This window comes from Orbicella franksi, chromosome 7 (genome assembly GCF_964199315.1).
Source record: "Orbicella franksi chromosome 7, jaOrbFran1.1, whole genome shotgun sequence".
NCBI lineage: Eukaryota > Metazoa > Cnidaria > Anthozoa > Scleractinia > Merulinidae > Orbicella > Orbicella franksi.
The window spans coordinates 4,811,305-4,833,507 of NC_138151.1; the positions used below are offsets into that span (position 1 = coordinate 4,811,305).

At 39.1% G+C, this 22,203-nt stretch overlaps 2 protein-coding genes across 3 annotated transcripts in view; one reads left to right on the forward strand and one right to left on the reverse strand.

The window, feature by feature from the left end:
- The window catches only part of LOC145491696 (centromere protein I-like), a 221,957-nt gene that overhangs the window by 149,896 nt on the left and 49,858 nt on the right, over positions 1–22,203 (reverse strand). The gene's annotated exons all lie outside the window — the stretch shown is intronic.
- LOC145491985 (molecular chaperone MKKS-like) lies at positions 9,410–17,612 on the forward strand. 2 transcript variants are annotated; one of them, XM_081471293.1, is made up of 9 exons: positions 9,411–9,838; positions 9,969–10,060; positions 11,124–11,303; positions 12,115–12,346; positions 12,705–13,115; positions 13,783–13,937; positions 14,642–14,898; positions 15,260–15,516; positions 17,376–17,612. In XM_081471293.1, exons 1-9 carry the CDS (start codon positions 9,782–9,784, stop codon positions 17,415–17,417), a joined length of 1,683 nt encoding a protein of 560 aa, XP_081327419.1. In that variant the 5' UTR covers positions 9,411–9,781; the 3' UTR covers positions 17,418–17,612. The 2 variants fall into 2 exon arrangements, with proteins under 2 accessions (XP_081327418.1, XP_081327419.1); XM_081471292.1 differs by lacking the exon at positions 17,376–17,612 and having other exon boundaries at positions 9,410–9,838; positions 15,260–16,032.

Below are 22,203 nucleotides of genomic sequence, written 5' to 3' on the forward strand. Positions count from 1 at the left end.
CTTCCCTTTCGGACTACTCATGAAGCGCCATAAAAAAGGCGAAGTTTAAAGGAAAATATCGCCAAAAGTACATCACTTGAGATCCCAAAACTACCCTCCACTTAAAGAGCAATGTCTCACCTGTAAAAACATGCAATAAAATTTTGGGGCAGTTAAAACTGTAAAATGTTAGAAGAAGAAGTTTAAGCCGTGTTTTTGTCAACAAAGACCGCCGTCCTAATTAGCATAATAACGTGAAAATAACGATGCACAGAGAAAATAATGATATATTCCACTTATCTCGCGACATGTCGACAACTGGATGTTCCACGATGCCTCTTGTTATATTTCCAGTATGTTTCAGCCACATTTTCGGTGATTAGTGTACGAAATCACTCTCAGACATCGCTACGGTTAAGCAGATTTCAACTCTCCGAAGCCCGCTTCATAACATCTATCAATATTATTTGTCTTTCGCCTCATAAGCCGCCGTTTACAAGAAGTCTAACAATTTGCTGAGATTCTAACTGACCCAGAAGTCTGTTAGCAGCCTTTAAAATCTTCCTTTTAATCGAGGATTCTCATCAAGAACTCGTTAAAGCTGAGTTCTGTTTTGATCTGTTATGCACCCGCCATTATTCCACAGATTGCGTTACATTTGACACATGCGCATCCCAACGGGTAAGGGTAGGGTGGGTAGGAAGTGAAAATGTAACCGACATTAAAGCCATTTTACGCATTTCTGTGGCTAAACTAGTAACTGACTTTCCCAGAATGATTTGAACATGAGCTTCTGCTTGCAGGTATTTTCTAGGTTATTTTGCAGGGTAGGTGGGGCGGGGGTCGTGTATTAAAAAAAAAAAAGAAAAGAAAAAGAAAACGATAGACAGTATCAGGTCAAAAGATTATGATCTGTGTGTCTTGATCAGCTTTATCAGTTCATCAGTGAGGCCCTTTTAGGGGTTTTCGGGATACTGGATATTTGAGTAAAAAGTTAATAGGATGCAAGAAATTTAGGGGAAATATTAATGCGGTAGAGCATGTTTAGATCAGATAAAACAAGACATTAATTGAGTAGGAAATCGTTGAGCTGGATTTAACAGGATACAAGATATTTAGGACAAAAATTAACAGGATAAGGGATACACCGACATCCCCCCCCCCTCCCCCTCTCCCACTATGGGGCCTCAACAATGGTCAGCTATTTAGGATAAAATAAATGTACGTCAACTGCTATAAGCATTTATTCTGGACTCTTAGTACTTACATCACGGCGGAATATGAAAGTTTTGTATCAGATTTTAGGGGTTTTAAGGTTAGGTAACGCAGCTCCTTGTTAGTAATTTCGAAGCCCACACTTGTTACACTGAATAGATCGATAAAGACGGGGCTGGAGAAATAAACAAAGAATGAAATGTGTCCCGAATTCTGTACCGTTTAACACGAATTTCTTACATGGCAACCTTTGTGTTTGCAAAGAGATCGAGGCACAACATTTCACACTATATTTGTAAACAACTATCCTAATCTCATTGACAGCCATTAGTTTTTGATGAGAATTTTCATTTATTACAAATAGAATACGGATAGAACTCCAATAAAAAGCCTCTTCCTTGGGTTTGTTTTTTTTGTTCAGCATTATACTTGTGTCTTTCGCTGCCCGAAATGCCATCAAATGGTGAGAAAGGCAACAGACTGACAAGCAGTGCGCAAGAAAAGTTTTTCTCGGGTCAGGAAACGGCCATAAAAGTCGAAGCAATTACTGTAGCACAAAAGATGAGGCGCTCAAAAGATGAGGCCAGAATTAGGCGGTTCACCTGTGATGAGTTCCTGACTCCTTGCCACGTTTGATCCTTCCTCTCGAGAATGGCTTCAAAGCTTAGAAACAGACAGGAGAAGGTCCTCCAAGAAGACACAACAGCCGCTGAGAATCAAGCTGCAGATATTTTTGACAAGTGTCTGTTAATTCATCCAATTGCTTATGACTCATTCAACTTGTGCGCCTTAAACGCCTCTATAATGTCTTTAAAAAGCTAAGCGTCAACATTAGTGCTTCGCTTGATAGATGCGGGTATTTTAAAGCGCCCTGCATAGGGTTGAAAACTAGTCTTGTGCAGACATGCAGCTGTGCTCCATCACAGAACTTAACGACATTAGCGGCTGTGGGGTGCCTCAGGCTCATAACGAATGGTGCCTACAAAATACAAACGTGTTTCCGCCAGATTAAGAAAACGTGAAAAAGTAGATCTTAGCCAGGGTTATTAGAATCCACAAAGAAAACTGGGGGTAGTCATTAATTTTTCCGAGATAATTAGCTGCTGCTGACGGTAGCAATTTTCTGAAGAAAAAGGTAAAGATATTTCTTCACAGATTCTCCTAAGGTTCGCCTTTACATGCAGAAAACTAAACATATCAAAAAACATCTTTAAACTACGTGGTAAGTGCTACCATTAAATCACTTTTGATATGTATTTAATGACAGAATCGTCGCAACAGCACTCCTCTGGCTTAGCCAAAATACAGTCTACATAACTTTTCCTCACAGCAAAAAACTAATGCATTGTCGAATAGGCTTGCCAATTCCAATTCATACCATAAAAATGCAGCTGTAATCACCCCTTTGTTAAAAGTTAAATCAGTTGTTTGTTTGTTTGTTTGTTTGTTTGTCGGTGTCCGTTACTTTTTTTCTTGTTACTTTCCAAGTAAGTTAAACAATGACGTCTCTCGCAGTTGTTTTGCGCGCGCATTATGCCATCTACAGTTGAATTTCAGTATGATTTTTTCTACGGATACGATAAAAGGTAGTTTTTCAGCTGGAAGCCGCTGACAGTTAGTGCTTAGCGATATGCTGCTTTTCTGGTAATCCCGGTTTTAGTACAGGCTCGTAATTTTAGTGCGAAATTTGTTTCGGCCACGATAGAATTTTTTTTTAAGTCGCACGCTTGGTAGAGTAGTTAATTACGTCACTAGTTCCAACCCAAGCGCGCGCCTGGCGTTTAAACCATGCCTAAAAAAGAAAGTACCGTCCTTAACTGCCCTTCAGTAATTTTCTGAGCATTTTCTTTTCTGATGGAAAAGTGACACGGCTAAGAAAATATAAGAAGTTTCAATAAAACGTCGCTTATCATTACTTCCTGCGCACTATTAATCAGTCTGTTGTCTTTTGCAAAATTTGATGGCACTTCCGGCACCGAAAGACACAACTGTCCCGCTTTATCTGATCTAAACATGCTCTACCGCATTAATTTTTCCCCTAAATTTCTTGCATCCTGTTAATTTTTTACCCAAATATCCAGTATCCTGAAAACCCCTAAAAGGGCCTCACTGATGAACTGATAAAGCTGATCAAGATACACAGATCATAATCTTTTGACTTGATACTGTCTATCGTTTTCTTTTTTTTTCTTTTTTTCTTTTTAATACACGACCCCCCCCCCTCCACCCTACCCTGCAAAAATAACCTAGAAAATACCTGCAAGCAGAAGCTCATGTTCAAATCATTCTGTGAAAGCCAGTTACTAGTTTAGCCACAGAAATGCGTAAAATGGCTTTAATGTCGGTTACATTTTCATTTCCTACCCACCCTACCCTTACCCGTTGGAATGCGCATGTGTCAAATGTAACGCAATCTGTGGAATAATGGCGGGTGCATAACAGATCAAAACAGAACTCAGCTTAAACGAGTTCTTGATGAGAATCCTCGATTAAAAGGAAGATTTTAAAGGCTGCTAACAGACTTCTGGGTCAGTTAGAATCTCAGCAAATTGTTAGACTTCTTGTAAACGGCGGCTTATGAGGCGAAAGACAAATAATATTGATAGATGTTATGAAGCGGGCTTCGGAGAGTTGAAATCTGCTTAACCGTAGCGATGTCTGAGAGTGATTTCGTACACTAATCACCGAAAATGTGGCTGAAACATACTGGAAATATAACAAGAGGCATCGTGGAACATCCAGTTGTCGACATGTCGCGAGATAAGTGGAATATATCATTATTTTCTCTGTGCATCGTTATTTTCACGTTATTATGCTAATTAGGACGGCGGTCTTTGTTGACAAAAACACGGCTTAAACTTCTTCTTCTAACATTTTACAGTTTTAACTGCCCCAAAATTTTATTGCATGTTTTTACAGGTGAGACATTGCTCTTTAAGTGGAGGGTAGTTTTGGGATCTCAAGTGATGTACTTTTGGCGATATTTTCCTTTAAACTTCGCCTTTTTTATGGCGCTTCATGAGTAGTCCGAAAGGGAAGAAATTTAAAATTCTGTAGAAAAATCAGGTGATGATCAAATTGCCAAAACAGCCTCTCAATGTAACAAGAAACATTTGCTTGTCTCGAATAAAGGGTTTTTACCCGGAGTTAGATCGTTTTCTTTGTATGGCAAATTGTTAAAAATGTGCCCTAAAATGGCCGCTGAAAGCCCTCTCAGAGGGGCAAAACCAAGATGGTGGCCCCAGCGCTAAAATACGAATCGAATTGAACTGAAAGTTATATTTTTGTGAATCACTTATCTGGACCATTCATCTGAGAAAGTTTGAGGAATTTGATTTTTTCTGGTCCAAATGGCCATAGTTGAAAATTACAGAGGGCACCTCTTAAAGCAGGTATCAATACTGTACGGTAAAATTATTTAAGAAAACACTAAATTTTTGTTGGCTGGCAAATCTCAAACAAACTTCCTGGTTCTGCCGAGGACATTAAAATAGTTAAAGATTTTCTCTGCAAGATACTTTAAAATGTATTGACATGGAAGGAGATTTTATTAACTTTAGACTGAAACCGAAAAAAAAGGAAAATTTGAGGTGCTGGACTTATTGTAGAGAAAAAGCGTTTCCAGCCATTAGCAAGCAATGAACTACTGATTGAAACCACCGAGTCCAAGAACTAACGAAGTTGTTTTTCTTGCATTGGCGAATTTTCAGTCCTTCGTTTCATAACACCGGCAAAAAATATTTTATGAACGTTACTGCTGAGCTTTGGTGGTACATTTAGACAACATTTCTCAGTTAATGAATAGAAAACTGGTCTATCTGAACCACGATGTTTGCAATACTTACATTGTACCAAAGAACATTAGAGCCACGCACTGTCGTACAAAATGGACTTGTTTTCTCTCAGCATATCTTTTTTAAAACCTGCATGAAAAAGAAAAGAGGAAGCTTTGATACACTGACTTTTAAAAACTGCGTTAGGCTTAGGAATTTGGTCAAAAAAATGCAGAGCTAGCGGTTCACAGAGACATTTAAAGCATAAATACTATTCAGACAGCGTTTAAACGCACAAAGCAGTATAAACTTATTATTTTTTTGCTACATGAAGACAGTTTATTTGGTTATTTCCCTCAGGATGTACTCTACATAATAAAAGAAAATCAATTATTTTCTTCCTTGGACTGATACTGTAAATGGTATAAGACAGAAGAGTTAAGAAAATAAGAACGAACTTATCTGACTATAAAATCTTTCAGATGTCGTCTACTTGCATCGAAGCGAAGGGTAAAACACTACAATCCAAAATGGCTGCATTTTCTTTCAATGCACGTGCACTCTGTGTTCAACCTTGGAAAAAAGAGAGCAAATGTCAATAAATGAAGTAAATCTCCTTTATTCAATAGAACAGTCTTGTAGTTGTACGATGTTGCTATTTTCAGGCATATTACATTGTATTCGCTAGCCTGAAATCAAGAGACTAGAGAAATGCATTTTATAGTGGTGACTGGCTTTCTTTTCGCTCAGAAAATTTACTGAGTACAAACGTGTTAGGTCTGGGATTCTGGTGGTATATTGTATTTCGATCAATCTTGCTCCGAATTAAATCGTTTACCAGGAAAACGACGAACAAATGACAAAACTACGATGTACTTATCTGGAATCAGTCATTTCCTGTAGTCAACTACCAGGTTGCGCTAGAGCCCAAGAACTACAACCTGCAATCCAAAAAGGTTTCTGGTGCATTTTAATTTAAATTACAATACACTAGAACAAAAAAATCATAAAATTGCAGCAAGGGTCAAACTGAACCATAGCAATCAATTTATCGTGATAGCTATCTTAGTCAGAATTTTTAAATCAGACTTTGCAACAAGGTCAGATCATACTTGTAAAATAAAGATAAAGTAAAACCTTGAATTTACCTGAAATTGGAGTTGATCGCAAAATGAAGAGACTGATAAAGAGAGAACGTAGCTTCAAAGCTGAACACGGCTGCTCATAATAGACTACGAGTAGTCCCTCTTTCACTTAGTCCGTCGTGCGTGACGCGAAAGAAATTCGCGAGAGAAAAATGGCCGCACGATATGCTAGGAGCTAGGAGCGCGCCAAAGGAGGGACTACCGCCTAAGCCCAAGGGTTTGCCCTTTCACGGCCGAGTGATTTTTCGGTGTAGGATTTCTCATCTTGACGTCCTCTTATTATCGCCTGTTATCAATAGCCCAGGGAGATCTGAATAAAATTGCTCTACTCTACTCTTCAAGTAGCCAGGCAAAAACATATGCCGTGAGAAGTATATCTTCGTTCAGTGTTCGTTCAGCGAAACTGCCAAAGAAGTTTTAAACAGAAGACGGCGAATGAGGCCTCTTGTAAGGATTTTCGCTGCGTCTAAAAGTTATTGCGAAAATTTCAACAGAGTTTCAACCGAGAATTTACATTATACATTATACATTATACATAGGAGATCATCCAACTGCGGTGAAATGTTTGCCGATAGCAGCGGAAAATTTCAGGTGAATGTCCGGTTTCAAGTGAGAGTCCGGATCAATCTTTCAAATGGGCGGCAGAAAGGCCAAGTTCAGTGAATTGATATTCGCTGACTTAGACGATGCTGTTGAGCGGCGAAATCACTAACACGCTAGCAGTCGGGTTGGAGGCAGAAAGCTTTGCCAAACAAAACACTGGATGAATTTAAATCTTTCCAAAGCCTGTTGGCAGATTCGCAAGAACATCACGGCTTGCAAAGCGCGATTCCAACGCTTCGATTTGCTCTGGTACCGCTTCGATTTGCTCCGGTTCCAAAACATTCCTGCAAGACGTCACAGGTATCTCGAATGTTGACAACACGTTGTCAACGCGCCTAACATAAGCCAATCATATTTTTGCGTTGTGAGAGCAACGCATATAATTCAAACTCTTGGGCTTAGGCGGTAGTCCCTCCTTTCGCGCTCTCCTCGCCTCCAGGATTTCGCGCGGCCATTTTTTTCTCGCGGTTTTCTTTCGCGTCCCGCACGACGGACTAAGCGAAAGAGGGACTATTCGTAGTCTAGCTCATAATGGTTACATTTCCTTTGGGTTCCCCTCTGTTCGTCTAATGCCAGAAGGAGAGAGGAAACTGTCAAAAATATATCACCTTTGAGTTTGAGGTCTTATCAGTCGGTCAATCAGTTTGGTAGTTAGAAACCGGCCATATAACATCGGACAATATCGCCTGCATTAACAAATTTCTTAATGTTCTCTTAGGATTATTTTCTCGCCAGAATTCAACGCAAGTTTGCTCAAAATTGGTTCCATTCGTCAAGTAATTTCTGATTTCACGAAAATGTGAACAATTATGAAAACACGAGGATGATTGAAGAAAAGCCACAATACAATTATAAGTCAAATCTGCCTTTATTTCTAAAATTCTAACTAAATATTTTGATATTACTTACCCGAAAATGTATCAGAAATCAATCGTGTGGCGAAGGACAAGGATGGCTGTATAACATCTCAACAAAGTCGCTCTCAAAGTAAAACCGACTAAATTAAACTCCAATTAAAACATTCACGAGCAGTAAGTTCAGCGGTTGTATGGAAACAAACTGTTCCTGCATGAGAAGAGAATTTAAATTCCCAGGGAATATTATTGACGTAACTTTAAAACTGTTCAGTCAGATCTTCATACCCTTAGCAACTCAGAGCATCGGAACAATGGACAACAAGCCGGGTCTAAAACACAGGTCACATTCCACAGGTCAAGAGTAGAAATCCTTACTCTACTGATGAATAACTATGCCAAAAGTTTCCCCTCGATCTAAAACAACATTTACGCAGAGTGCTAGGGTTAATTAGGGCTAGGAGACTGAATCTTGGTGCTGTTTATTTATCTGCAGCACAGTGACTCTGTACTCTGACTTGTGGAATGTGACCTGCAGTTCAGACCCATCGTGGACAACATTAAACAGTTACAAATACGACGAACAAGAGAGCTAGTATTTCTGAAATGTGGTATTCAGTAAGAAACTTTCAAACCTGCTATTCCGATGTGCTTGTCTAAACGAACTTGGTAATTCTTTATTCCGAAAGTTTCACACCCTCCCAGTATTCAACAATTTCTTCACTGTGTGGAGGTAAAAAATTGCTCAACGAACTGGTTATACTAAACCACTAAACTGCGGAAAAGGGCAAGCGTAGCGAAACGAGGCGAAAAGCGAACAAGGTCAAGAAATGCAAAAACGAAAGCGTATACTTATCTGCGAAGGGGAGCACATCGACGAAGATACTGGTCCACCTTCACAACACACGACGCTCTCTGACACTAAAATGAACGGGATGTCCTTTGAGACTTCCTTACATACTTGATTAAAATTCATTCCACCCACTAGAAAAGTGTTTGCTGCATCAGAATATTTCATTGAGATTTCTGTGCGTCAAACAATACAGCATACAATGATATCAATAAAAAAATATCGAATAAAGCACGCACTCAGTCGCCAGTTATTTTCTTCTACAAAAGCACAGGTATTTCAAATGAAATTCGTTGAATAGTTTTCAAGAAGTTGACTCTTGAAGTCCTTTGTGATATCACTTAAAACCCCAAGGAAAGACTGAACATGTGTCTTCGGGAGCTTAAAATTCATCGCCGCGTTTTAAATGCACAACGTGTCTTATTCTCAATTGTGGTGGCATTTTACAGAGCCAAGCCCTGAAAACTAAAGGTGTCAGGTGTTTACCATGACAGGCACGGAAGGCAGTGCTCGGACTATTCGGTGACAACACTGGGACTCTAAAATTTTGTGAAAGCAAAAAATATAAACATATCAAAAATAATTCTGATAAATGTATTTAACATCAATTCTGTCTTGAATTGCAAACATGATTTGTTACCCACAATGCAAGGATTTGAGTTAGAGACAAAACTAGAGGTCCAGAACAATGCTTTTCTCTGACTTTCCCTTGATAAAAATAACATTTCTCTAACCAAATAAACAACAGACATAGTAACGGTTTCTAGCCTGCCCTCAGGGGCAGCCCTCCTTTCCGCCCATTCATTATGACTGACAAGTTTTTAACAAATCCTTTTTTATAGGGAAAATGTCTTTTTCCTGACCATTTCCTGACCTTTAGCAGGGTGTCTAAAAAAACTCGATTAGCGAATAGTGCTGTGGTGAACAGTCATGGATAGTGGCGAATAGTCGTCAAGAGTCACCGCTTTAGTTCAGCACTGATCTGGGTTCGTTGAAACTGATCATGTGAAAAAAAAAATAAAGTAAAATAAAATAAAATACGAATGTGAGGTAAGTGCTCTGTGATTAGTTTATCAACTGAAAAGACACAAACGAGCTGCTCTGATAACCGGTCATAAAAACAACAACATCTAAGCCACATCTTGCGTTAATTGATTATCCAAACCGGTGGCGAAAGTATATGATTGTAAGCAACTATGTCAGCATACATAGTTTAGGTCAGCGGTTTATTATCAAAAGGCTCGGAGCCATTCCTGTAATTAACGTCATGTTGCAGGCAGGAGTAGGCAAAATTTCCTATTTTCTTGTCAAAAGTTTACACAGTTGTGGAGAATACACATGGCTATACTGCATATGACCTGAATGGAGGGTAAAAGTGTTTCTTCAAGGCTGTCTACGAAAGACGAATGGACATCTCAGGTAGGCTGCCAGGAAGATACATTTTCACTTATAAGCAGCTTTTTTTTAAAAAAAGAAATAAACTACTTAGTAGCTGAAGCTTATATATGGTATGTATTTTCCTAATATGAGTGTTTTGAATTATATGCAGATTGCAGTGCAGCCGTTGGATGATATTAAGTTAAAGGGCTCGCTACGCGCATTGAAGGATTTAGTTCAGACAGCGCTTGGACCAAATGGAAGGTAATTTTAAGTTCTTACATATAAAATCCCTAACTATATCAATGTAAGCGTAAATTTATTGTAATAAAATAAAACACTCAATTCTGATTGGTCCTCCCCACGTTTTAGTGGTCATTGTATTTAATTTGTTACTTGCATTGTAGCTTAGCCAATAACATGCTGTCAATCATGTTTACTGTAGTGTCGGCTGACACTATAGACCGATATATTGACCGATATATTGACCGACACTCAGCCAATACAAGGCTGATACAAGGCCGATACCTGGCTGATGTATCGACCGAGTATCAGTCAATATATTGGTCAACAGTATCAACCTGCACCACCTAATGTAAACATGATCCCATTTTGTTAATATCCCAGGTAATGAAGGGTTTAGTCTGCTAGATACCCTGGTCCCTGGGGTTTTCTTTCTTCTTCTTCTATCACAAAAAGCCATCTTTGTGGTGGTCAAAAAGAGTGTAAAAGACATGTACTTCAGGGCACAAATTCGACCATTAGGATATGAAGAGAGCAAGAAAACCTCTGGAATCAGGGTATCTTCTCCAAAGACCTAGCACTAAAAAAAGTTTGCTGATTCATGACCTGTATTTGACTGATTTGATAATGTACATTGATGTCAAACCCAGGAGAGGGGACCCTGGCCATATGTGAGAATTTGACATCTACTACACATCATCCCACCCCTTCAATTATTTTAAATACATGACATTTGTACATGTGGGGTCCGGGCGTGAGGGTCGGGATGCTTGACTTTGTGAGAGGAGTACGGAGCTTGAAGCCTAACCATATGTAATTGTTGGATCATCTTGGGAATAAAACCCATCACAACTGTTGGAAGGGAAGGGTTTGTTTTCCGTTATGCCTCAGTTAATTTATAACTGAAGGTAGATAAATATCCATTCTGCCAGCTAGGTGACAATGGAATCTAGTGTCACACTGTACAAAGTAATAGCTGTACCGATACAACAATAATTTCATTCAATACTTTTCACTACAATACATTTGTCTTTTTTTTAAAAACATGTGAAGTTTCCCATCTTTATACTTGTCTGATACTCAGGTTGAAGTTCTTCCAGTCATCCTCTGGTGGTCATGTGACTGTAACATCAACATCAGGCAAGATTCTTCACAGCTTGTCTGGCTTGTCACACCCCATACCAAGGTTGATACTATCTGCTGTGAAGGGCCATCTTGAAGGCTACAGTGATGGTGGTTTGAGAACAGCACTTCTCTTACTAAGGTGCCTATTAACCTACATGTAATTGCATTTCATCTATCAACACATACAACACATTGCATCCAACCATGAAGCGTGACAAATTAAGCACACAGTTTTACTTTTCAAACGTTTCAACAACACGCACCATGACTGGTACAAAGGAATTTTAAAAGAAAGATTTGTCACGTAAGATTTTAAATTTAAATTTATCGATGACATAATTTTTTATAATATCAATTATTAAATTCTTGAATTTATGAATTTACTTCCATTTTCAACAATGTTATATTGTTATATTTTTTATTGTAAAAAAGTCATTTTAATTTTATGTACTTACATTTTAGCTAGGTTGTATTTTCTTTGTTTACTTGTTTATCAATTAATTTATATTTATGTTACTTACTTTAAGAGTGGGCTTCCTGCAAGGCAGGTTTATGGCTAAGCGCAGTTGGTACTATAAATATAGAATTGTCTCATCTACACTGAAAGTTTTGTCCGTTATGTATCACATGCAAAAATGTTAAATTATATTTCTCTTTCAAAGATGAAACTAGTAAGATGAAAGTCCCATATTTGGTACGGAACATGTACAAAAAATGTAATGTAGTTGGAATGATTGCAATAACAACTTGCTCACACCTTGGGTTTAACACCTTAAAAAAAAGGTGGAAAGAAACGCTTTGAAAGTAGAGAGTTGTATGAGACCTCATATAATCTTGCAGTTATAGTCAGGGACCAAATCTGCTAGTTTATCTTTTTTTGTAGAAAACTGTTACTGGTAATTGTAGAGGTGTGCATAGATTTATTGATCCTTATTGTTTCTCTGTTATAGTCTGATACAGTCATCCCTTGATCTGCCTGTCCCAAGAGCCCTCATCACTCAGATCAGTCAACATTCACTGCAAGTCATTACCAGTCACCTACAGTCATGTCGATGGAAAATGAACGTTGATATTGGTAACATGAAGACCATGCTGTCCATTGTAAACAGCATAATTGGAACAAAGCCTGCTTGTCGTCTTAGTGAATCTGAGAAACAGTATTTAAGTGTGCTCATCATCAAGGTAAAGGATTTAATATTTTTTGTGTGTTTATCTAGCGGTGGATACATGTTCAAGGTGCCAATGCACTCACTTAAGTACAAGTTTTTATTAATACCTCAAACATGACTTACACAAGCTAAAGAGATATAACTACCCAGGCCAGTGCTTCAATCATTGAATGTTTGTTAACATGCTATACGGTGGCTTTAGACTCAAACTTAGAAAAACACATGTTTGATGTGAAATTTGACTCTGATCAGGGATGGTAATAAGAGGACATAACAGGAAATTCATTTTGAGATAAACCTTGTTAACTTTTTTATTCCACAATGTCACAATGTCACAATGGTTTGACACCATGCATTGATCAAACACACAGGCATTTCTTCAATCACTGCCAAGTAATTCCCAAGACTCTTCAGTGTCTGTCACAGACCTTCAGCCAGTCCAAATAGTGACTTGCGAGGGTGATCCTGTTAATGAATCCAAGATCATACAAGGTGTCATTCTTCAGGCCCCTAATGTTGCAACCTTTCAAAGAAAAAAAGCACTTTTAAGCCATCATGCCAAAGTGGCTTTGTATAATGTCTCAATGGCAGGGGACACTGATGAATGGTTTAGCGACAACGTTAAAATAGAGACAGCAGGAAGTGGTCATGATGTTAACATGGAGAGTGCTGTGCTACAGCAGATGTTGAAGGTTGCTGATTGGTTGCTAGCTATTGGAGTTAAAGTGGTAGCTTGCCAGAAATGCGTACATCCAGCACTGAAGCAGTACTTGAGAGATAAGGTTTGTATCCAGCCCAGGCAGACATAATCCTAGAAACAGATTTGGGCACCTACCTAAGTGCTGCCTTCACTTCATTTATTCACCTGCAAGATACAACTGGGAGTTAAGCTAAAGAATTTACCTAGTCATGCATACAGCTGTGTAGTGTTTCTGATATCATTGTAAATCTAAGGTCCTACATGTCCAAAAGACAGAGATCTTAAGGACTATGCATGCGTGTACAGTATGTGATAGATACAAGTGTTTTTGACTGAAATATTGAATGTCTCTGTCATGAGATGAAAAATGGGACCCAAAATAGTTGTTGACAGCTGTTTTGTTGGGTGAGACAGTTCTAGTGGACTAATTTCTTATAAGGGATTAAAGACATAATACACTGAGATAATGCATAATTTGGACTGTCTTTTGTTTGTTTCTTGTTGTATGTATTGCTTGTGGCACATGGCAATAATAATTATTATCGCTGACAATTAATAGCAAGACTGGCAGCCCTGTAGTCTTCATGGAAGAAATGAGATCTAAATGAAATCTAAAACTCAGCTAATTTAGAAACAATTTCAATTTTTGTACAACTAGTGGGATTGACAGACCTGTACACAGGAGTCACTTGTCAGGTTTTTTTTTTTTTTTTTTTTTTTTTTGATAACTTGTTTTGTTTTCATCATAGGGTGCTTATGTGATTGACCGTCTATCCATTGTTCACATCTCTGCTGTGCGACGTCTGACTGGAGCAACAATCCTGAGCACTTTCAGCATGGACATTACTGAATCAAGCTTTGGTCAAGTCGGGAAGATTGAACATATGGTGTTGAATGACAAAAGGTCAGCTTCCTAAATCCAATGGTGCATTTAATGTATGGAGGTACAACCCACCATGTACTCTACATGTACATCACTTTATTTTAATTTCCATCCTTTGGTAATTATGATTACATAATGTCTTTTACCCTTAGTTTTCATTTTTTTCATAACTGTTGTTCTGATCCTGCTTCTTGCTAATAAAATTACTAGATTTAGAGCGGTTTTCAACTGAGTGTCAAAAGTAATCAGGCAGTTACGTAAGTCTTGGTTTTACTACAGTTTGAGATTGGTAGAATAATCTAATTGGTAAGTAATGGTTTGGTTTTGGTTTTACGGCACTCAATTGAAAACCACTCTATTGAGCCAGGTTTGGTTTGACTTGGTTGAACTCCCCTATCAGAAGCATCACTTCAGTCCATACATTCATTCACCATATACTTGTAGTGTACAGTGACAACAATATCTCAAACAAATGGGCCTTGTGCATCCAATGGTCACATGATACAAAATGCACCAAGCTGGATGGCAAAGCAATACAGCAGTCTCCCAAACAAACTTAAGGGACTAACTAACCAGTAAACCTTGATTTTGCTTTGAATTAGAGGTACATGCCTTTGCAGAGCTTACATGTATCATCCTGCATGGTAAATGTCATGTCAGTGACAACTGGTTGCAAAAAGGCCAGTTAGCAAACCTGCTTTTCTTTTTCGTATATTTTTAAACAGCTACATTCATTTGGTGCCAGAGTCCACATTAACTTCATCTTCTGTGTGTACTCTTTTGCTGTGCTCACCAGATGAGACATCCCTTGACGAGCTGAAGACAGTTTGTCAAGCATCTGTAAGTGCGTTACATGAGACTTTGGGATGCCCATATGTGGTGCCTGGTGCTGGATGTCTAGACACACACTTAGCATCATTCTTGAGACAGTATGGGAAAACGAATGGCTCAAAGATTGCTGCAGTTCTTGGCTGTACTAGAGGTAAACACCTTGTTTGGCACTGGTATATAGCTTTGTGTGCTTTAGCAGTAACCCTCAGGGTCTTCAACAGTAACCACCTGTACTTCTTGATCTAAGCCGGCTGCCCTGTTTAGCTAGTATTCCCATTCCTTATAAACAGATGGCAAAATCAGCCACCTTCTCCAGCAAAAATGCTGCTACTTGAAAAGTCTGTGACAACCCTGTAACCTTACTTGCCACTAGAAATGCAAGTCGCAAGCTTGCTGATGAGGAATGCCTGTTGGCTTGAAATACAAATTGATTGAATTATTTTAAGTTAGTTTGAAGTCCTTGGACATGCCTTATAATTCCTACTTTAATCTCTAGGAATTTTTTTTCTTAGGTCAATTTGTTGCTATCATCAACAAAGTAGCCCATTGCCTTGAATCCTTGGCCGGATACCTAGAGCATGACGGTGGCAGTCACGTGACTGACTCAGCCAATCAGCATCACTGGAGTCTTTCTCCCAGAGCACTGGATCTTAAGCCCAGCATGCTTCACTGCATGTGTGGTTTGGTGTCATGTGATAAGTCATTAGAGTGGAGCATGATGGGACATGTCGAGAACTCCTCTGGTCATAACAGAGACGGCTGTTGCACAGTGGGTGCTAAGGAAGTATTTGACAATGCTGTCCTCGATGTGTACTCAATAAAGATAAATTCTTACAGGACTGCATTTGAAACTACTAATGCTATAGTAAGAATTCACTGTGTAGTTTGTAGCAGTGTGGCGGGAAATTAAAACTCGCAAGATATTTACGGTGCCGCCTATTGGTTCAGTTCTGTTTTCAACGTCTTAGAAGTAATTTCCCTGTCATCTTTTCTGTTCCAGTTTTATAAACCACAATTAGGTTATTATTCTCTTTTTTATCATTTGTCTTGAATTTTTTGGGTGGTTTTTGGAGGGGGGGGGGGGGAGTTTGATAGATGAAAGTTGCACGTCCTTCTGATTCAAGTCCGAGGGAACAAGAAGCTCCAGAGCTTATAACTGGGCCTGTCAGCTTGACCACTAAGTAAAACAGTATGAAAGGCACAGTAGAGCGCCGTACCTTAGCCCCCCTTTCCTAGGCAATTAAAATCTTCATGCACGCGTTGAGTTCTTATTCCATCTTAGTGGAAAGCCAACAAAACAATCCTTTATTTAAAGTGGTCAGCACGCCACGAGAGTAACGCCACAAAATATTCGAAACGGAAAGAATCGAAAATGACTCCTATCATATCGGCGTTTTACCGGCAGCTCTGTTTACCCTGAGCATTAAAAAAGCGCCGACAATTGTTTTTAGATACTATTAGATCTCCTGAAGGGTCGCGTTGTTCGAAAGCCGGTTAACGCTAACCCAGGATTAAAAGTTAACCGAAGTATTAATTTTTCCTATATAAAAACGTGTTGTACTGTTTACGTTTTGTGAAGTTTGAGCTTAGTCAAACTCAGAACAGAAGGACAAACAGTATAAACATAAAACCTCACCAAAAGTTACGCAACTTAAATCAAAATTCTCGCTAATCCTGGGTTAGTTTAATCGGGCTTTGGACAACCCGGACAACAAAACGGAAGTGAAATTAGACAGTATAACCGTTAGTGAATTTATGTTTTTTGATTCATTTGGAGAAATCTACCAAACTTGGGTAAATGAATTGAAAGTCTAGGCACTGTCACTGCCCGCTGAGGAAACGGGCGGCGTTTCGACACACAACCCAAATAACTGTTGCAAACAAAACTGCGGAGGCCCTTTGCTCCCCACGGAGTGAAGGTGGCAAAGAAGGAGAGAAAGAGCAAGACGGGTGTGGTAACCTAATTATCAATTCAAAATGTGTTACTTTTATAAAGGAGTATTAATCGAGTAACAGTAGCGCTTGGAAATCATCGACGAGCCGAAGAGGTCACACAAAAAACTATTGAAACCCCTCGGGAAGATCGAGCACTACTACGAATGACGAACGCTAACTTTATCTTAAAGGTATATTCTATAGAAAATTCAAAAGAAAACCTCTTCGAGATGCGTAATGTTTGACGCCGCACATTCGATATATCATGATATTATGAGCCCATAAACTCATTCATCAAAGGCGTCTTTTGCTGTTACAAAACATAAAATTGTATAACATCCCTGGTATAGAAGCTTTCAGAGAAAGTTTAATTTTTTGTTATAGTAATCTGGCTGAGCGCACGTGGCCCTCAACTGCAATGTTCGTCTGTAGTGGAACTTATTTAATCATTTAAATTTTTCGCTCTGTGGTTAATGCTATCGGCTTTGTGTTTACTTTACTACCCTGTACCATACGAAAAACTAATAGCTTCCTGCAAGAAGCCTGAAATTGTGAAATTGACGGTTTCCAAACGAATTCATGATACATATCCAAGCCACGCTTATTGATACTTTTGCGTGTGGTTTAAAATCCCTTAAATAAACTTTGAAGTCCTTTCACTAGACATTTACAAATTATCTTTTCGTTTTTCAGCTAAGCAACGACATCAATGACAAACCTGTTGATTCGACTTGATGGCAGATAGTGATGACCACAGAAACACTGAGCGAGTAAGTAGTCTTGTAAGGGAGGTCGATGATTTAAAATGGAGTGCGTGCGAAAGCAGACGGATTTCAGCTTGTTGTTTTATGTAGAAGCGCTTGCAGTCCAGTTAAACAATGGTGGGGCAAATTGACTTGCAACCCGGAGTAAGTGCGTAAACTGCACTGTTAAACTTAATCAGCAAATATATTTAAGACGTTATCGAAAATCTGAATATCGCAATGGCAAAAAAATAACCCTAATGGAAATGATAAGTCCAACCTGTCTTGAATCAGAGCTGTTCCGTGCTGCGCGTGCTCGGCTAACCGACGCCCCTGAAATATTGTTCAGCCCGGCCTGATGTGAATCCTAGACATATCGCCTTAGGGAACTAGGGAAGTTTCGTGCTATTTTTAAAATAGAAAGATTCGTTCTCCCTCCCGCCGACTTTCAGCAGAACATTCGTTTCAGAAATTATCCAACGAAACTTCGGCGACAGCAGGTTTTAATCGAAGCTGCCATGAACACGTTGCTTTCGCGAGAACAATTATTAAGTTCTCGTGTCATGAATATTTAAAAGATAGCTGAGTTTTCTAAAAAGCACATGCCTTGTCTTTTATTTGCTTCGGGAGGTTTTCCTCTTCTAATCAAGAATCTTAACAGAATAAGGCCGGTTCGTTTAATTTTATCTGCAGCTGGTGATTTTAATGCTGTTGCCTTTTTCGTTGCATTCGAGGAGCAATACAATATAAATTGGAATAGAAATCGCTCTAGCTCCCTGTCCTCAATGGAACATTGTCTGGGTGTGATCAAGAGCCCATCACTGGTGTAATATCGTCTTCCGCACGTGTTAGCAGTCGCAAGCTGTTTACATTCACAAACGCAAGCGAATAATTATTTAAATCATTGTCATTCACGACACACAATCATGGCCATAAGGCGTTAAAGACGTCGCCCAACGACGTTTTCCCAGCGGCCGCGTAATACCAGTTATTGACTTGACGTTATTGCAATAATTTCGTAATCGATAACTGATGAACACTTCATAGATTAGATCAGTTACCAGAATAGTAATTGTTATAATGACGATGACGATGATGATGATGATGATGATTAAAAGAGGACTGTGATGACGGTAACGATGATTAATTTATCACATGTGGCTACTAAAAACATACTACGCATAACGCTTCGAAAGAAAGTCGGCGCATGAATCACTATCTATAATTAAAATAAACTATAGTCGCTAATTCAAACGCTCCGAAAATTTAGGGGGCCTCTAAATTACCTCATGTTTTCGGAATTCTTTGTTACTATAAGCCGAAGTCCTGGAGCCATATTCCCTTTGAGAACCAGAATACATCGAGCACATTACGACGTTTAGTCTCGAATCATTTTCAATCAAATGTGATCACCTCAGATATGACTTTGTTAATTAGAAAATGTTCACAAATTTGGGTGCCTTCCATTTGACCAAAATTCCGGAATTTTCGAAACGAGGGCAAATTTCTTGAGAAAGTTTCCGAAAATTCGAAAATCACACAACATTTTCGAAAATTTAGATAAAGCTCACGAGGATATTCTCTTTTCGGTAAATTGTAGAAAATGCTGTTCTATTTGCCTCTGGAAATTTCCGGAAATGCAAACTTGAAGGTTTGGTCGGATGGAAAGCGCCCTTTGACACCAATTAATTTTACGTCTTCTCAGCCTAACAAGTCGCCATAACCATCTAGCTAGATAATGTTTGTCTCTCTCAATGGTTCTTTCTTGGTAACACGCTCGTAGCTAAATGCTGTAAGGTCGATTGTCTGAAATCCACCGTCCAAAATTAATTCACTGACGGCTCGCCCTACAGCGGGAGACTGCTGACTACCATTACCGCTAAAGCCGTTCGCAAAAATGAGATTCCTTATCTGGGGATGTCGTCCAATAATGGCATTTTGATCCAGTGTGTTGTACTCGTAGTGGCCAGCCCAGGCGCTCTTGACCTGGTGAATTGAAAGATAAAATCACAAGCGCTGATCCTATTACACCTTGGCTAAACATAATACTGTGTATCTTCAGAAGTATTCATAAAAACATTTTCCTAAAACAGAAATTTAAGCTTAAAATCTCTGAAAACATAGTTGACTTAGATACGTCAGGTTCCAAAATGTTCCCCGCTTGCTTAGGATGTGTGGCATTATTGTTTGACAAGGGTACTTTGTGATCCCCCCACCCCAAACGACACACACAGACATAAGCTCCAGGCTAAATACGGTTTTTACGCTGCCTAGTACGAAACGGGAATAGAAGAACATTTGAAAAACGACTCTGAGGGACTTACCTTGAGACACTCAAATGCAGAAATTCTGTGAACTAAATTTGGCTTAATTCTCTTGTGAAAATACTCATAGTCGATTTCAAAATCAGAAGATTCGTGGTCATCTTCCTGTGTTAAAACAATAACAAAATGTTTTTACGCAGAAATTCCCTTTTGATGACAGTTTGGTGATACCAACTTTATAATTCTTGGTGTTTAAGTCACGAGTCGATAAGCAAGTAATTAAAACAATCTGAGCAGTATTATCCAGGCTACTTATGGCCCAGACCACCACTCTCTTTCGAAAATAGAGGAAGGCTTGGGTAAAAAAAATACTCTTGAGCGGTTATGGAGTAATTGGGGCTGGACACAAAGAACAAAATGTGGCAGAACGGCAATCCACGAGAGTAGCAGTTGGAGAACTAAGGAGCAACTAAATGAAGATGCTCTGAGAGCAATATATTCTTCTTTGAATTGTGTAACAAGCAGAGAAACTGCCAAACAAGGGGTATTTTGAAGACGTAAAATGCAAGGCCGACATGCGAAAACTCTGTTCGCCTTACAAACGGCGGCTCCGCCCGCAATACGAGCGGCATTAAAACCGAGCTGTCCTACCGAAACGACACGATAATGTTTTTCTTCACAACAGACAAAAGTAGAGACAATGCTTAAGTCGCTTTGACCTTAACTTGAGAATTCCGGGTTTAATTTGACGAGGAACAGCATATTTTGTTCAGAATAACGCAACTAATATCTTACTTGACGACACTCCACGAACTACGAGCGATTTGCCGGTGACCCATTTTTGGCGCCAAATTAGAAGCTTAGGGAAACAAAATGTTTCATACTTTTCAATTTTTGCAATCTGATATGATTTTTGGAAATGTAAATGCTGGTTAGTGAATATTCAATGCAATCTCCAGCGAGAAAAGTTGCCCGATTACAATGCCTTTCCTGTTAACATACATTAACGTCAAGACAGTAAAGTTTTTCCCGCCTACTGAATCCTGATTGGTCAATTCAAATTTCAGCCGCGCCAGCCGTATGCACGGTACCCACCCCCTTCCCACGCACTCCCCCGAAATAGGCAATCCCATAAGCACCCTCGCCGACACTATTAGCTAAGTATGGGTAGTCTTTTTCAAAGCGCTCCAAAAAAACATGACGTCAGCAAGTGCAGCTTATCCGCTGGTGTTTATGGTACATGTAACCTCACAGGACAAAGCTGTTCACACAAACACGTCATACTTTTTAAACCTTCTAAGAGAAAAGGTTACTGTTTGCTGTCTCACGAAGAACAACTCAATGGAAGGAACAGTTAAATTAGGCTGTGGCTTTTTGTTCTATGCAGGAAATCCGGGGTTAATAATAATTTTTAAAGACTGCAGGTGACAACCCTAAAAAACATTATTTGATAATCTCCTTGTATTTATGGCAGTTGTCTCAAAATTTCCTGTTCCCCCAAAGCAACGCCTGCACATAAATCACACCAACATACTTCCAAACTGTCAGTACAGTGTCAGAGTAAGTTTCGCAACCAAATGGGGTACTGGAGAAAACAATTGCATCCACATGTACAGGGTTTCAAAGCTATCCTTTACATTACAGAATGTAAATGAAGTCATTTTAAAGATTGGAATTTAAAGAGGCTTGTATTTTCTTTCAAGTTCCTTTTTCATATTTTTCCATTGGGAAGAAGAAAGGTACAGTACAATAACGAAAACTTCCAAAAACGCATGGTCTTCAACACGCCTTATCTCCCCATCCCCACTCTGATTTTTGTGGCTTTTTGGCAAAAGTTGATTTTTATCTTACTTCATGTTCAGTTTTGAAAAAATCTGTCTGTGGGCGCAAACGACTTTAAATTAGGAAAATTTCAGAATTGCAACTTTGCAGTCGCAAAGTGCTATAGCCCTGGAAACTTTCATCGAAAATCCCTAATCTAACATTTCCATTTGCGAACTAAGACCTGAAAGTTTGGATTGGAATGTTGAATTAATCAGGCACGTGTGACCTGTGACTTGTAATTGGTCTATAACAACCTGGTTCCCACGCTCTCTCTCCTCTGCCTCCCTTGGTCCAAGGGAGGCAGAGAAGAGAGAGCCTGGGAACGAGGTTGGGTCTATTTAAAATTGACGTCAGTTTCTTATGGGTCTGTCTCCTTATTGATGATAAATTGCGTCATAACATTGTCAAAGTGGCAGTAAACTTTGACAATGTTACGACGAAATTAACCATCAATAAGAGGACAGACGCATAAAAAACTGACGTCAATTTGTTTTTTTACAATAACAAGACCCCAAAATGGTCAAATGCCGGGAATAAATGAGGGGAAAAGACGCCGTGAACTTGCCGTAAATAAAGAAAAGTGAATTTTATTCAAAATGACGCCAACATTGTCTATAGCTTTTCTCGCTTTTTGATTGGCTACTGAAAAAAGTCCATAAAATCTCATTGGTTAAAAAGTCGACAGTTTGA